The 16,920-nt window shown below is 44.2% G+C and overlaps 1 protein-coding gene across 1 annotated transcript in view; it reads right to left on the bottom strand.

The window, feature by feature from the left end:
• Positions 1-13,644: 13,644 nt before the first annotated feature.
• The window catches only part of PGBD5 (piggyBac transposable element derived 5), a 62,595-nt gene continuing 59,319 nt past the window's right edge, over positions 13,645-16,920 (bottom strand). The window contains exon 7 of the mRNA XM_088161485.1: positions 13,645-16,159. Within this exon, the coding sequence (XP_088017611.1) occupies positions 15,964-16,159 (196 nt within the window). The 3' untranslated portion in view covers positions 13,645-15,963. The remainder of the gene's footprint in view (positions 16,160-16,920) is intronic.

The raw sequence follows: 16,920 nt of genomic DNA, 5'->3' as shown, positions 1-16,920 counted from the left end.
AAAAATAGGATGGGACCCCTATGGTTGTTACTTGTGTAAGATTCCCACTGATGCTTCTCACTCACTTTGTTCTTGGGGCTTTCTAAGAAAGACAGCCAGGCAGTGCTCTGAATGATCCTGAGGGGTGCTACATCTTCCTTGGCTTCCAGCAAATCCAGCATGGCAAGGCAAATCAATGCTGGGCCTATAGCTGTTTATTTTTCTGGATGAAATCAGCAAAGAGAACACTGCTAGATGTTCACAAGTAGTGCTTGCAGGCTACTGGTTGGAACTGATGCTCTGGAGGGCCTGTTAGTTTGCTCAGGGAGCATCCCCAAAATTGTTTGTCCACCTGGGAATCTCTGTGGTTCCCATTTTACAGAGCAGGATTAGGTGCTGGAATGGATCAAATTATTTACATATCATGCTGATGTCTCTTAAGAGGGGAAAATAGAGATAGACATAGTTCAATTACAAGCCAAGTGGCACAGAGTGGATGCCAGAGGCCAGTCCTTTCCCTGCTAAATCTGAAGTCCTTTATCAGCAAGGAGCAGGAATTGTCCCATTTTGAGCTAGAAAGGCGGGGTGGCTGCACAAGAAGAGGTTAGATCAGGAACAGCAAGGAGTATATTGATAGAGAGTTAACTCATGGCTGTTCTTGATAGCTTTTTTTTTTTTTTTTTTTTAAAGATGTTTCCAGGTACCAGGTTTAGGACAAAAATGCTTCATATTGTTGAAAATTACTTCATGGATGTGGCAACCATTTCAGTGGAAACTAGGGCTTTAAAACTTGCAAATATATAAACGTGCACTGGGAAATCTCTGAGCCACAGATAGATGGGAGCTTGAAGGGCAGGTAGAGGTAATACTATTTGATTTTAATTCCATTCCTTTGGTCTTTCCTTAGGCAATTGGTTACTGGGTTATTAAATCCTTTGGTCCATGCGGGCTCACTTTTTCCACCTGAAGTGTCCTGAGGCTGGACAAACACATGGATGCACTGAGCACAATTGGAGCACAGCAGGCAAGAGAAGAGAGTGCAGCACCAGGAACGTGCCAAGGGATGGTGCCAGGTGAGCACACCCAGGAGGAGTGACTGAGCAGCTGATATTTAATGTGCTGGGTGGAGAATCCCATCTCCAGCTCTCATTTCAAATTACTTTTCTTGCTACTTACAAAATGGTATCCTCAACCTCTCACATTAAATGTGAAGATGTTTCTGGCTGATTTTTATTTTATAATGGATAATGGCTGCAAACGGTTTTTAAATTTCAGATTTTCACATTGAGGAAATATGGGGAAGAAATTAGTCTGGAAAGGTTTAGTAAATTATTTTTGTACTTTATGGTGAATAGCAGTTTAGTGCCTTTGGGGACCAAATTCTACAGGATCTTAAGAATTTTATTCCTATCCAAAACCGCCACAGACATAAGCCCATAGAGCCTGCATTTTCAATAGACTCTTAGGTAGAAGATGGCATCTTTGACATTCTGGTGTCTTTTCATTGCATGAGTCCCTAAGGACAGTCTTTGAGAGCTTCTGAAGAAAACAAGTTTATATAGAGTTCTGAAGGCATGCCATGGTATTCTCAATTGGCCTGGATGCAAATATCTTTGTGCTGCATTTGAATTTCAACCTTTGTTAGCAGTGCCTGGGGAAGGGATTGTATGAGCTTCTGGATATCCTCACCTGGCACAAAGGGGTCCTGGTTCAAGGTGGGGCACCCTGGGCTCCATTGCTAGGGAAATTATGACAAAAAGGGTAGGTGGCTTTTGCCCCTGGGAGCCTCTGCACTGTGGGATTGGTTGGAACCAGCCCTGCTGTTTTGGCTCATGCCAGTACCATGGTACTTCTATGATCCACTTTGTATGGACTAAACACTTTCCAAATGAAGCTGAAGATGTGTCCAGCCTGTGTGGAGCAGAGCTGAACCTGGCAGGAGTGAGCAATGCCCTTGTAGCAATGACCATCAGATGACTTTCCAGGAAGATTAAAAAAAAAGGAAAAGCATTTATTTATCTAGATTTGGCTAAATAAAAAGTCATTTCCTGGGAGACACAAAAGGTAAGCCCAAATCTATGTGAGTGGAAGTTTTACTTGCTTCAATTTTACTTGCTTTGCCTGAACACTTGTATTGGAGGAGGCATCAGAATCAGCCTGGCTCCCTGTGCCTGCACAGGCTGGAGCAGGAGTAATCACAAACTGTGTTACTGCTCATGTTGTTGTGTGAAGAGCTCTGTTATTGTGCTGGTGCTCTCTGGTGGGGCAGGGGAGGGTACCTACCCCTCACAGGAAAGATTTGGGGGGGGTAGGGTTGTGCATATAAAAAAGGCAGTCTGAGCCCAAGGTATTCCCTGAGAAAATGCTTGTCTGTGCAAGATGGTTATTTCTGTGTTCACCTATGCATCCCATCCCACTGCTGTTTAATCTGTGGGAAATGTCCTTCCCTTTCCCAGCACATGGACTTGGCTACCCTTGTGGGTAGGATCAGAGTCATGCATCCTGTTGGCAGCTCTGCTTTCTTTGACTGGCTGCCCCGGAGCATGAATTTCCTTAGGAAAGCCAGAGATGGCAGCAAGACAAGTTTTCTGCTGGTTCCCTTGTTCCAGTTTCCTCCTTTTGGCAGAAGAGAATTTGATTTTCTTTCTCACTGTTATTATGGGCTGCGAAGAACAGCAGCTTAAATTAGCCCCAAGGAGGTGGAAAGGTAAAGGAATCGCTGTGGGGAGTTTGGTCTGACGCATGTAATAAGCACAAGCTCTACCTGATTCGACTGATGAACCCTGTCATATGCACATTCCTCTCCCCTGTTTGTTTTTGTTGTTTTAATTATCTTTTGGCAGCCATGCCAAATGCAACTCCCGCTCCTTTTCCCAACCACTGCTGCAATGTTACAGTGAAGTTCTTTGGCCACAGCTTGGCTTGGAAGGCTTAGGTCTATCCAAGGAGCCTCCTATGAAACTCAAGGCTGGGGTGAAGGTGCCTAAATATCCCCAAATAGTGACCCTTTTTCCCCCTTTCCTAAAACACTCCTGGCTCTGTCTTCTCCCCACTGCTTTGAGCAGCTCAGAGTCAGGCAGCTCTGCTGTTCTTGCCACTTCTTTGGGACACTCGTGCCTTGTTTGGCCAGAGATGCTCCTGGTGGAAAGGCAGAGTTGGGCTCTTCAGCCATCCAGTGTGGATGTGCACCCATGGGGACACAGATCTGGCATGTGTGACGCTGGCCGTGTTACCAGAGCCTCTGAAGGCTGTCCCTCTCTAGAGGAGACTTTTCATCAGCCCCAGGGACTGTGGAGCAGTTGCACTGCTCTGGCTTGAGGGGATGGACACCCTGCAGCACCTAGCTGATGGGGAGGGGAGGCAGCACACAAACCCCATCAGTGCCCTGCAGCATCACTGGGCAAGGCAGGATTTAGGTCACCTGCCTGGGGAGCAGGTTGTGCTCTGCTGACTGCCTCTGTCACACAGGCCTGAGGTGCTGACAGGAGAGAAGGGCAACTTTTGAACTCCAAGTATAACTCCCTTGACTTCCAATAAGGTGTTATGGTTTGCTTTCAGTGAGGGAAGGGAGCTTTGCAGCCACCCATTTTTACAGGATTCTGCCCTAAAAAGGTGGAGCTGCTCATACATTCCTGGGTGCTTCAGCCTTTGCATAGAGCCCCAGAGAACAGCAGCCAGATCAAATCTCATCCACTGCTGATTTACATTATCCACATGAAAAACTGGGTTAAGCTACCTCAGGCAAAAAGAAATCCTGCAGGCTACTGAGAGGCTGGCATTGCTAGAGAGGCTCTGCCAGCTGGGAAAGGGCGCTGCTTTCGTGCAACAATGAACCTCACCGTGTTATAAATAGCTCCTCGTTGTTCGAAAAGAAACAGGAAATTCTCACTCTCTTTCTGTTGCAGTTTTCTCCTTTCAGGTAGCATAAAAGCCATTTGGATATTTGCAGCACAGAAGCAGAGCTGGTTGGGACCAGAGGTCATAAAACCAATGAAACCAGAGGTAGGGTGAGCACATGGGGAGAAGAGTAGGCTCTGGCATGTCTGGTGGTTAAACCTGATGTACAGGCATGAGGCTGGGTCCCACCGACAGAGTTGCAGGACAGCATTTCCAGCTCCCTGGGGTTTGGGCTGTGGCAGGGCAGCTCCCTTGCAGCCCGATTGTGTTTGGCATCTGCTCTCCCTTGCTCAGAGGGAGCCTGGTCATCGCCCCTGCAGGCTGCTCTTTGGCGTAGCAATCAGGGAAGAGTCCTTCCCAGGCCTTCAGGCTGTTCATGATCTGTGACTTACCACTGGCCTGCTGAACCACCACTCTATATTGAAATTTAGTGGTGATGCTAGTGGAAAAATCACAAGAAACAGATCATATGGCCTGTGGGATAAAGTTCCTGAATTTGTTTTTCTTATCACATGAGCAACAGAAAGCTGTTGCTGGCAGCCACTGAGTCCACTTGAATGTTTGTGCTTGGTGTGTTTTATGTGTACTTGCCCCAGGCCAGGGGGGCTTTCTTTTGTTCAAAAAAGCAGCTTCTAAAATCACTGTAATGCACCATGCCTTGAAATTGGCTGCTGTCATCTCAGGCAAGAGAATGCTGCTTTGTATGGATGATTGTTTTAAGTTGTCTATGGCCAGTTTGTTGCACTGGCCAAGAAAGGGCCACAGATGTTTAACAGCTGGTCTGAATCCTGCTGAAGTACCTTTCAGATCCTCCAGGGTCACACACCTCAAGCTCCTGGCTTCAGTAACACGTTTTCTTCATTAAACGTGCAAGTATTTATTCTCTTTTAGTAAGTTTATTAAACCTGACTTGCAGTATTTAATAGCACTACTTGCTCAGCCTGGCTGCAAACTGTGGGTGATCATCTGTGACCAATTTAGTAAATACTTGACATTAGCTGGTGTCTGAAAAGACAAACTGTGGAACTCTGCAGTGGCACTTTGGAAATTGCTTTTCTGAACAGAGCAATGCTTTACCTGCTCAATATTAATTACAGGACAGGAGTGAAAAAAAAAAAAGTGATTATCTGAACACAGGAATGCTATGCTGATGTTATGCCAAGCTACTTGTTGGGATGTCTCTCTTCCACCCAGCAGTAGCTGTGGGGTTTAGGTGGTGGTGAGTTGCTGGGCACAGTAATGCAGAGGACTGAAGAAAGATGAATTGGAATGTCAAGGAGAACAGTACACATACTCTGGAGGAACACCAGCAGGTATAGAATTACATTTTTCTTTGCAAGTGTTGGATAGGGTCTTTCCTCTGCAGCTGGGTGCAAATACACTTGATTATGCTTGGAGACCAACTTTTCCAGTCCATATGTCCAAGATATAACTATGCCCATTAATTCGTGTGTTTGTCTTTATCTCCAACAGTTTCAATCTGAAAAGGCTGGGATACTGATAAACTAGTAGGCAAGGAACTTTTCCAGTTCCTGGGAGTGATTTGCAATTTATTCTGGTGTGGCTGCCTGCAGATACTAGTCTTATTTACAGCAAATAAATGTCTCTCTCCTTCCTGCTTTCCCTCAAACCTTTCCATTTCTTTGGGATTATTTTTTGGCATCATTGTAGGTGACTGTTTCTAAATTCTGTGTATGTCCAGGGGAGATGGAAGAGGTTTGCTTTGCTGTTTCCCCAAAGGGCCCAAGACAATGTTGCCATTTTAAATCCTGCCTTGTTGCCCTTGGGGAGTCTGAATCTGGCAGGAGGAATGTCTAACATTTCTCTTAAGGTTGCAGTCCAGCCCTGAGTCATAGAAGTAGAAAAAGGAGTGTATTTTGGCTTGCTGTGAACACACCTCGGTGTTTTAGCACTGCAGTTGGTACCAGCTGCCTCCAGGCCAGTGCAGGACAATGTCTGTGCTGTAGGAGGTGAGTCCCTCTGCTCAGAGGAGCTGATTCTCATCCAAGTTTGTGAATTGCCAATTCCTGTGAATCTGAGAACCTCCCTTGCTGCTGCTCTTGCTTCTTGGGTGAAGGATGGACTGCAGATTCCCAGGCAAAACCTGTGACAGGAAATACAATCTGCAAAAAAAGCCCTGGTAAAATACATGAATCCCATGCCAGTATTGCTGGAGCAGGTGTTCCTGGAGAATCCTGTCCAAGTCTTCACCTGGGAAAGTGGGGATATCAGAGAAGTGAGAGAGGTTTCTGGCTTCTCAATTCCCATCACCTTTTGTGTATTGATTTCTTAAACTCTCATTCCCAAAGACAAAAATGCGATTGTGCTGTAATCCAGGGGAACTGCAGCACGTAGACCATCTCTGAAGAGAGGAGATGGCTTTGCTTTGCAGGGGTCTGATGAGATGCCATTCATTACTGCCTGTAAAGTGCTTTTTCAAATCTCGGGTGAGGGTGCTTTAGGAGAGTCTGTGCTTTGACTTGGTGATAGCTGGGGGTGCTCTCTGCAGTGTCTGAGGTGGCATTTTTATTCTCTTTGTTCCTCTCTGGGGACAGAGGGACAAGTGGAACAGGATATTAGAAAACACTGCAAAAGGGAATGTTAAGTTTGGCTCAATTAATAAAGACCATGTTGTTGGAATTAATTGCAAATTCTCCTGAGAATAACTTCACGGGAGATTGAGTTACTGCAGGCCTTGGCCTGATCTGAATGGATGGCAATGTTGTAAATGACAGCACCAAGCTAACATGTGTGTCTGTGTCAATCAGATCCTGGGCTTCATAAATTAAATTCTTTCTTTTATTCAATTAGTGTGTTAAGGATTATTTGCATTGTTTATTGTACCTCTGCTGGTGTGGCCTGATCAGACACAGAGTTAGCTCTGGTCATGGCACATCCAGGGAACAAAGTGCTGTGCTGCTGGGGGTGACTCTCCAGCCACGACAGGGAACAAGGAGAAATTCTCAGCTGGTTTATGGCACAGCTGCACATCTCTGGTGTGTAGCTGGTCTCGCTGCAGGGCCTCATAATCCTCTCCTTAGGTCCCTCCTGCTGTGTGTGCTGTGGAGTAATGTGGGGAGCCATCTGTGTGTGGCTGGTCCCGTCTCGGGGAGCCCTGCCCTGAGCCAGGGCATGGTCATGCTGATCCACCACCCTGCTGATGCACCCACACATTTCCAGCCTCTGCACTCCTTTGGGATGAGCCAGCCTCCACTCTGAGCTGCAGACACGCACTGTGGTTTGATCACTTCTTGAACCTGGATGTGAAGCCTCAGAGCAGAAACCTGTGAGTTCCTCCCCTGCTCCTCAGCAGTGACTGTTGTGGTGCAAAAAACACACAGCAGAGTCTGTTTCTCATCTGAAGGGGCCAGACTGTCTTTCAGACCAGCACTGAGGGCTGCAATGCCTCTACTTACATGTTGAAAAGATTTCTGAGACTTGGCTGTGTTGAACAGCCAAAATCTCTTGACCCCCGTTTTGTGACACTAAGCAACTCCAGAAAAATAATCCCCTCCTAGGGACTGGGTCCATAAACACATGAGATAGGTCAGGGGGCTTGTTACTGGTTGCTTCTGTTAATGTTTTGTTTTCCCTGGAATTCTGGCTTCTTAGCACAGCTTAGGTGCAAACTAAATTCCTTCATGTGGAAAACACAAGATGCTATGAAGTAACACCCTGTGCAACTCAGACATGGCAGCCCGAGAGATCCCGGCCAGGGGTCAGTGTTGAGCCACACTCACACCTGGAGATGCCGGGCAGCCTGGTCCCAGTGGAGGCTTTGCAACCACGGGGAAAGAAGGGACACAGCCCAGGGCATGGGGGACATCTTTATTGTGGTTGTTGGCAAAGACCAACTGTAATCTTATCATGTGTTCTCCTGCAAGGCTTCTGCTACCTTGGTGGGATAAGGTTTAAACCAGGTCCTAGCAACTTGCTGCCTTGGAGCTGTGAAACAGCAGCCATCTGCAGATCACGAGTCTGGTTTTGCCTGCAAATATCACTCCTTTGGAACGCAGGTCATGGGTTTGGTGCAGACAACGCTTGCCAGGAAGAGCGTGAGCAGTGAGGACAAAGGGCTACTTCTGCTCAGCAGATATTTGAGAGCTGGGACAGCTCTCTCTGTCCTTGTGTCCACCCTGCTCTGCCATCCCAGGTGGCAGGGAAGTGTTGCTTGTTGGAGTCAGGATGGCATGGAGGGACAGTGATCCCCTTTCCTATGCCTGTGTGCAGACTACACTGCAAAGCTTTTTCAAGTCAATTAATTCTAAAGAAAATGCTTTTGTCCCCATGGCTGATAAAGATGGTAGGTTTATGATTCTAATGGTCTTAGAGTGTGAACCTGTAACTTACCTTGCAGCATATTCTCTACATCCTTTCACTTACCCACCCAGAGCATGACCCAACATATTCCTCATCTATTTCAGAAAAGAACAAGACAGGAAAAGCAACAGGTAATATATCTGACTGTATTTCAAAGTTGTTGATTGTAAACAAACTTTGTTGAAGAAATAAAATCACATGACAAGATATCAGAGTGATACTATAAATCCATTTTGTTATTGTTGCCACACTTCACATTTTTGGAACTCGGAATTCAGCTTATGGTGTACAAAACTTGTAAAAATTTATTGCAAGCGTGCCTTTGTGTAGAACAAAACTGGTGTCACAAAAGTAGTTCCCTGTCCCATGCAGAAATACAGTTGTGTGTCTCTTACTGTGAAGAGGTCACACACCTGCATTTCCTGAAAGACTTGGCTGTTATAAAACTGCTCTGAGATTTTTAAAAAGAAAATGAAAAAAAAAATTCATTTGCAGTGTATACTTTACCTCTGTAATTTATGCTTTCAACAGAAATCTTTAGAATTATAAAGAATATGGAGCTTTGCAACAGAACTGCAGTTGCTGATGGTGTGAGCACAGCCCAGTGGTCTTGAAAGCACTCAGCCAGCTAAGGCCCATCTTCGCCTTTGGAACTGTCACTGCATTTGATGGAATGTAAGTTGCACACATTGAAAAATAAAACAAAAAGTTGAGGGGGAGACTCCTTCTCCAGAATCCCCGCTGTTCCTGTTTCTACTGTGGTGCTTCCACAGTCTGTAGCTTCCATGCTGTGCTGACATGCAGCAGCGCTGTGACTCCAAGGCTGACGACTACTGAACATGTACAGTCTAAGGAAAGGCATGGGGTGAGGCCAGGGACGTAGGTAGCTAAAGCAGGGTTTGTGTTACTAAATCAGCTGTGCAGACTGGTTATGTTAAACATCAGCCTTTTCTTTTAATTCAAAGGCAGCAGGAGAGGGGAATATACATGCTGGAATGATGAGAGTTAGAAGGGATCACCTGGCTCTTCTCCCTCCGCATGCCCATCCTCTGAACTTCCCTCTGCCTTCTCAAACCCACTGTTGCCATTGAACTCCTCCTTGTGTCAGACCATGCTGATTAGCCTCACCTTTACAGGATCAGATTAATCACCGGCATAAACCTGAGTTTTGTTATCTCTGATATCACCCCTAGACCATGGGATCAAGCTATTTTTTATTTCAGAACTGAAATTCCAGACAAAGGTTTGGTTTATATCTAGAAGAAAAATCTAGGCTGCAAAATAAGTCCGAGAGACCCGAAAACTGTTTTTCATCAAATGAGCAACTATGTTTCATAGAGACATGCAAATTGTTCAGCAGTCACGTTTTGCAAATGCCTTGACACAGATTATTTGAGAACAAGACCACAAAGTTACTTTGACACAAGTAGGTTGGGGTTCTGGACAACTAAAGCTAGTGCACTGTTCTTTGCTTTTCAATTTCTAGGCTTTTTGTGGGGAACTAATGGAAATAAGTCAAAATGCTCTGAAGGCCAGAGCACACTGTAAATACTTGGAGTGTGAAAGCATTTGCCAGAGTATTTATTTTAGAAACAGAGTTGCCAGGGCTGGGAGCAAACTGCATAGGCCTGGCATTTTCCCTTTCCTAGAATAACTTCTGAAACCAGCTTGACTATGAAGTCTGCTTGTCCAAGGAGCTTGGATTACAAATTGTGTCTCCCCAGCTTTTTTCCCCAGTCAGGTCCTGCACATCACGGTCCTACAGCACAGCATGTCAGCCCTCTCCCACTGGGCTCCTCACCCAGGGCCCCAGGCATCCAAGGTTGTTCAGGTACAGCAAATGATGCTTTCGTGGGTAAGGTTTTCACACTACACATCATGTGGGCCACCTTGACATCCAATACAAGCAATTATTACTTCAAAAGTGTGATACAAAAGGGATTTACCACTTAAGGCCTTTTCATGGTACCTAACAGCTGTTCACCAAACCCATCAGAGTAAAAGGGCTTCAAAAAACAAAGCAAAACACAAAGAAAATCCCCAGACCCTGTCAAAGGTCTCCCTATGACAGCAATGCAGAGCTGAGGACTATTACAGCCATTCCAGTTGGAGTAGTGGATGTGGTGTTGCTGAAACCTCTTTGGGGTCCATCCAAACCTGCTGGGGCAGCACTAGTAGGGCAGAGCAGACAACACCTTCACAGTGATTGTAATCAGAACAGCCTGCTGAAACAATACCCTGTTTCATCTGAGATCTGCAAAATAGCAGAAAGGACCAGCAAAGAAAAGCTACAAAAGTAAACTGGAGGGCCAAGTCTGTGTTGGCAACTCTTCCAGACTGACCAAGAATCTGCAGGATGCTTTGGATGTGTTCTAAATGCGAGGAATGAGGGAAAAAAAGGTAAGTGTGGGGCAGGAAGCTTCTCCAGGGCTAGATTTCCAGAGACAAAGCTATCACTCAAAAGAAGAAGAGATCCTTTTTATAAAGCACAGCTGTACTGTTTCGCAGCAGTGAGGTGATGATACAGAGGTGCTTCCAGTTCATGATGCCTCTGGAAACAAAGGTAAGTTTAGGAAGAATTGTGACAAGAATGAGTATATATCAAGTAGCACTGATGACAGGCTTGCTTTTGAGTAGATGATGTGATGTGTTGGTGCAAGTATCCTAGTTAACAGCAGGCCAAATATACACCTGTTTTGAGCTTAGAGCTCCTTGCCCTTGTCAAACTGTGAACAGGCCTTTGACACTTCAGTTTTTCTCAGCCAGACTGAGATGAGCTTGTTTTACAACCAATCTTACATCAATCCAAGCATGAAGAAAGTGCCATGGCAAATTCCATAACAGAATAGGATGGAAGACTTCATATTCCATCTAAGCCTCAGTAACTTTTCTCAACTCCGTAATTATTTGTCTGAATTTCACACTGTTTACTGGACTATTGCAGAGCTTCAGATTTTCCATTTATCTCTTCTAAGTTCCTCTAGGCTTGTTGGGCTCCTTCATTTTATCAAATTTTCTCTTACCCTTTAGTGCAATTTGGTTTTGGCTCATGCCACCCTGTATGAAGAAACCTGTGTTATTATTATCTGAGAGTCCTTACTTAGGGGGAAATTATATTTGGCATACTTTCATTTCTAGTTTGGAAAAGTGCTTTTGAACAAGAACTTAGTCACTGAAAACAAAGAACATGGCCTTAATCAGCAGGAGTGCAAACTCCACTTTACAGTTTCGTCATCCCCCTTATCTGTGCTGTGCCTTGGCGTGTGGTAGGAAAGGAGAAGCTTTGGTAAGCTAATGATGTCTCACGAGTGCTGAGGTCGTTACAGCACTTTGCAGTCCTTGCTTGGAAAGTACCAGAGATGCACAGAATTATCAGAGCAGCATAATCCCCCCCTCATCAGTGGAATCAGCTCTAGCACGAGGGGACTAAGGCATGGAAGAATGAGATACTGGAGGCTTCTTTCACTACTCACCAGCTCAAGACAGACTTCTAAATAACTGTTAGAAAGAAAACAACACCATCGGGAAAAAAAAGGCCACAGAAATATAGCTGGAGGCAAAGAACAGGAATGCTGATTTTGAGTTGTGAAATTCAATTTTCTCCAGGAATTACCTGAAGAAAACAAAGTTGTACTTCTATAAATTATGATTCCTAAACTACTTGTATATAGAAGGGTTGAGGATAGATAATAGATACAAAAAGTGACGATGAGATTTCTTTAAATTATGCCTTATTTTCAAGTGTACAGATGGGCTGAAGTAAAAAGTGGCAGAATTCCTGCAAGCCCTTGAAGCATTTTTCAACTGAGACAACAGTGGAAACCACTTCCCAGTGGCTTCTAAGCCCTGGCAAGTGTGGTGTTACACACTGGGAAAAGAAATGTTTTCCAAGAATGGATCGTGGCACGACAGACATTTCCTGAAAGTGATGTGCATAGAAGGTGGTCAGTATGTTTTACTGAAGGTCCTGGTTCTTTGAAACAAAGTTTGCATACCATGAACAAGTAATTATCAGTTTTTAGAAGTAATGTCAGTGAAAATTAAATTCAGCAGGAGAGAAAGGAGCTGTGCTGTGCTTCCTTAACTACTTCAGTGTCAAACTTCTTTTTTTTTACTGAAAAAATTTGAAATATTCCTCTGTGACCTGGTCAGCATTTCTATTGCATTTTACCTACTGCTGAGTTCTCAGATCTCTTACCCAGATTGTCTTAAGGCTACAAACAACTCAAACTATCATTTCACAAGCTATTCACAATTAGACACACACGCACTATAACGAGCATCCTGGCACTACTTTGAGACTTTTTCCCCCTCTTTAATTAGGGAGAAACTTTAATGTTACAAACAGGTAGGGAACCAAATCTGAGTGAGCCAGTTTGCAGTAAAGGAAATAATCCTACACAGGCTGAGCTGCAGTTGACAAACTTTAGCCTTTTAAAAATTATCGTGTCTTCCTTAATTACTTTGCCTCGGTTGTAGTAACAGAAAAAGTGCAAGATGCTTTTTCAACAAGGAGAAATTTTAACTTTCCCCAACTCTATCCACTTCCAGTCAATAAAAGGAAAAGATGAGGGGGAGGAGTCATCTGTAGATATAGACTACACTTTGGTAGCTTGTTGGCTTTGAGAGCCAAAATTCAGGCATTTTGTACATACAAATATATATATAAATATTTTTGCTTACTTATGGAATGTTTGTGCATGATAAGAACAACAGTTCCAAATGATGAGGGATGGTTAAGGCTAAGAAAATGAAATTCATTGCAAAGCTATAATTTTGTCTTCATTTTTCTCCTTTACAAAGGAGACTAAAGCATCTTCCCTGTAATAGTCAGCCACTGTGTAATCCCCCGTCAACACCAATTCTAGGGAAAACTACTCAGGACCCAGTCCCTGAGGCAAAAAGCTAGGATCTCATAATTTGAGCTCAAGTAATTCACATAATTAACTGCATACATTGGTGAAAAATTAAATATCCAAGGCCTCAAGCCTACTGTTACCTAAAAAAGAAAAGGCATTTTCTGTATGGAATGGCCTAGGTCCAGGCCTTTAAGCATACATAGTTATGTAACAATTGGCCAAGGGCTCCAGATTTATGCCAGGGGCCTACAACATAGCTGGAGAGTGGTCTGTCTACTCTTCAGAAATGCCAAGTGGCTCCAAGGTTGTCTTGGAAACCATCCCATGTCTGCTGGGGGCACATGTGTGCATGGGATGCACATACCCCAGCATGGCATGGGAGTGTAAGGAAGCAGCTACTGTTCATCTAAGCCATCCCATCAGCAAAGTTCCAGCCAAACTGTTCCTTACTGCCAGAGTTTTAACCAACATGTAAGTTTATGGGACATAATGAGCTAGTAGCTACACTTCCTGATCCCATATCAGCTGGCATAGTCCAAAGCAGGGAACAATAAGAACACTCTGTGAAATTTCCTGAAGAAAAGAAAACTGTAGGTTTATATTGCTGAACATTTATTTTTCATGCTTCAGGCTAGCTGCTGTCTCTCTTTGAATACTTACAAGACTGACAAGAACCAGCTATCAAACACACTCAGTCTGAAGAGGGGTGGATTCAGTTCTCTGCAGGGCCAAGAAATTTTGAACACATCCTTGGGTTCCCGTGCAATGTGATATTGTCAAGGGCTAGAGTGGTACAAACCCACCTCCTTCTTTTGTGTTTAGGAGGCCTCAGTGCACAAAGTCTTGTCCTTTCTCCCATGTTTCCTGGGTGGAGACCTTGTGGACTGAGAAGTGAAAAGGATGCTTAGGAATCCTGCTGCTGTTCATTGTGCAGCTGGCAGGCAGAGCAGGATGGGTGGGACAGGCTCCAGGCTGTGGCACAAGCAGAACCACCAAGGAGTTGGCCATCCCCTTCTCTCCTTGCAACCAGGTGAGATCTGCCTCTAGGTCTATGCCAAACAGTAAGACTTTGGTGGAAACAGAAGGGTGTCAGTGCAAGGGTACTCCATGGGCTAGTCATTCATTTCCTAGCTTCTGCTGGATTCTTCCTCTGTTATTATTTACATGCTATGCATTTGCACGTCACAGAATGATGAAATCTGAGAAGTTTCCAAATATATGTTGGTTACCCTCTATTGCCTCTTGTCAGATTGATTTATCAGTGTAAATCTTACCAGGTTACATGTATCAATCATTCACTCCATTCCTCTTGAATCAACTCAAGTTAGTCTTTGGGAGTAAAACTTCTCAAGCTTGGGGGCCTCTAATCAACATGGTTTTCTGCCCTGTAAGTTAATGCAATTCTGTTTGTGCCCATCACCGCTAACCTTCAGAATACAAAGTTTTTTGATGATTGAGTTTCAGTGGACTGAAATCAATAAAGTGTAGAGGGCAGGGTCGTACTTCCCCCCGATATTGATTTCCTCATTTCAATCATACCTCTCTCTCTCGGCATTGTTTTCTGAAACTCCACTGGCTTTCAGATTCCACAAGCACCAAAACATGGCCTTGGCCACCAGCTCACGGTGATGCTTGTCCTCTACAGTGTCACTCAGAACAGAAGAACTCTTTGGGCTTGCTCTGTTTTAGCAAGGTTTAAGGTTGGTTGCAACTGGACTTCTTTCCTTTTCTAAGACACAATGCTACGGTATTTTCCTAAACATGTAATCTGCTTAATTACAACTACTGTGACACACCCTGAACTCTACCAAAAAGAATTCCTACAGAACACCCCACAGTGATAATGGGAAACACTTGGCTATTAGTGACTTCCTTTTTCTGCCGTGTGCCAAACAAAATTCTAAAGTGGACCAAAAAGGTCTTGACAGTTACCAAAGAAAAAGCAAGAAATTACTGTTCTTAAAACTTTAACAGTCCATTACATTAGCTTTTTAAGCAACATTTAAGATACAGTTGAAATCAAGAAAAAATATAGTTGATATATTTTGATTTCTCACCTGTACACTGACCGTGGCAGTTAAGATGTGAGGCAGTATTACTTACTGGTTTGCTCACTGTTAATACTTACAGTATTAATCACTGTTTGTGTATAAAATGTTTCATCCTGGTTAAAAATGAAAATCAGTATAATGTATTTGCCATTTTAAATTCACTAATGTACTTGGTTCCTCCTAATTTTCCTATGTTCTAACTGGGATCAAATTGTCTTATGTTACATGAATAAAAACAAAGGGGAAAAAAAAAACACAGAAAGAAAAAAGTCATGACTGGTCCTCAGTTCCTGGCTGCCTGCCTGTGAAGGTGGTGTTTGTCAAGATGCCAGCTGCAGTGTTCCTGTGCAGGGCTGCTCTGCCTGTCCCACTGGAGGACAGCAGTGACGCCGTGCGGGATGGCAGCCGTGCTCAGCCACAGCCCGCGGTGCAGCCTCACGGGGCTTGTCCTGGAATTTGGTAACTCCAAGGAAGGTGTAGAGTTTCCTGTAATACCCATCTAGGACTGCTGAGCTGTGCAAGCTTGTGACAAGCTCTTGGCCCAAAGGAACTTTACAAGATGCCCCTATTCAACAAATAGCATAGACATGATGGCTAATTTAAGTCTGTTTTGGGTGTACAGATTCCCACAGGGCATTCACATATGCAATTTTGTGTCAGCTTTTCCAGTGGCACTTTCTGCACGACATGTTTACATCCAGCTGATACTAGGAACAAAGTTTGCACCTCTCTAGTGGCATCACTTGGCAATTTTGGATGACAGCACTGGTGGTGTCACAAGTTCCTTGCTTTGCCGCTCCAGGTGTGGTATCTTCTGCTTTCCCTCCTTCCCTGCCTATGCCATCAAGAGCAAAGCATCAATGGGTGGGTGAGGTGTCCTCCAAGCCAAGAAGCTCCTTTACAAGTCTTTCACCAAACTGTGCACGGCTATACCTTGTCACGTGGTAGGCCTCTGACATTTTGTAGAGGATGTAGGCATTATTTATAGCGATGCTGATGGCAAACCAGAACACTTGTTGCCAGGTCTTGTTTGGTTTGTGAGAAATGAAATACCTAAAAGCCAAGAAAGGAGGGAAAAACACTGTTCAGCAGAACAATTGCAGCTGGGATGTGAGAAATCACTCCAGACAAAAATCTTTAAGTCCTTAAGGAGAAGCAGACATGGGACATAATGCCTGGTTCAAGCATTATTTAAAGAAATTTTGTACAATGTATTTAACAGACATTAACAAAAAATTTGCACGATTTTTGAGATTTGGGGTAGTGTGTAAAGGAACAGACCACCTTGCTCTCAGAAGCAAACTTCAGCAACACTCTCACCTCTGTATCACCCCATGTAAGTAAGAGTACTGATAAACATCCCTTGAGCTCACCCATGACAAATATCCTTGTGATGGGAGATGTAGGTCTGAATCCCTTCAATTTGTAACTAAAAAAAAGCCTCAGTCACATTACATTACAGTTTTGGGAAGCTTGCTGATGCTTCTCCTCAGGTTTATTGTGAGCAAAGAATGATTGCTGCTGCTGCTGTCAACAGTAGGTGGGAGGATGTGGGGGTAGAGCGAGAGCGTACACTGCTGGTAGGTGGACCACAAGGCAGAACTAGAAAGGACTGACATCTTTATATTTAGGTTCTGACTAATTCTAGGATTGCCAGAATATTCTCTCTTCAGTCATAAGACTTCCCATGTTCCCATTTTCCCATTTTCCTACTTTCATTTTTTTAGTAACCATTTAAATCTACTACCCCAGCTCTTTTCTGCATTGATTTCTTCAGATCAGATCCAAACATCATTCTCCAGCGACCACCTCCT

Source organism: Sturnus vulgaris, chromosome 3, assembly GCF_052056855.1.
Source record: "Sturnus vulgaris isolate bStuVul1 chromosome 3, bStuVul1.hap1, whole genome shotgun sequence".
Classification (NCBI taxonomy): Eukaryota; Metazoa; Chordata; class Aves; order Passeriformes; family Sturnidae; genus Sturnus; species Sturnus vulgaris.
Note: the sequence above shows the minus strand (reverse complement) of the source record. Positions and strands in the feature narration are given on the sequence as shown.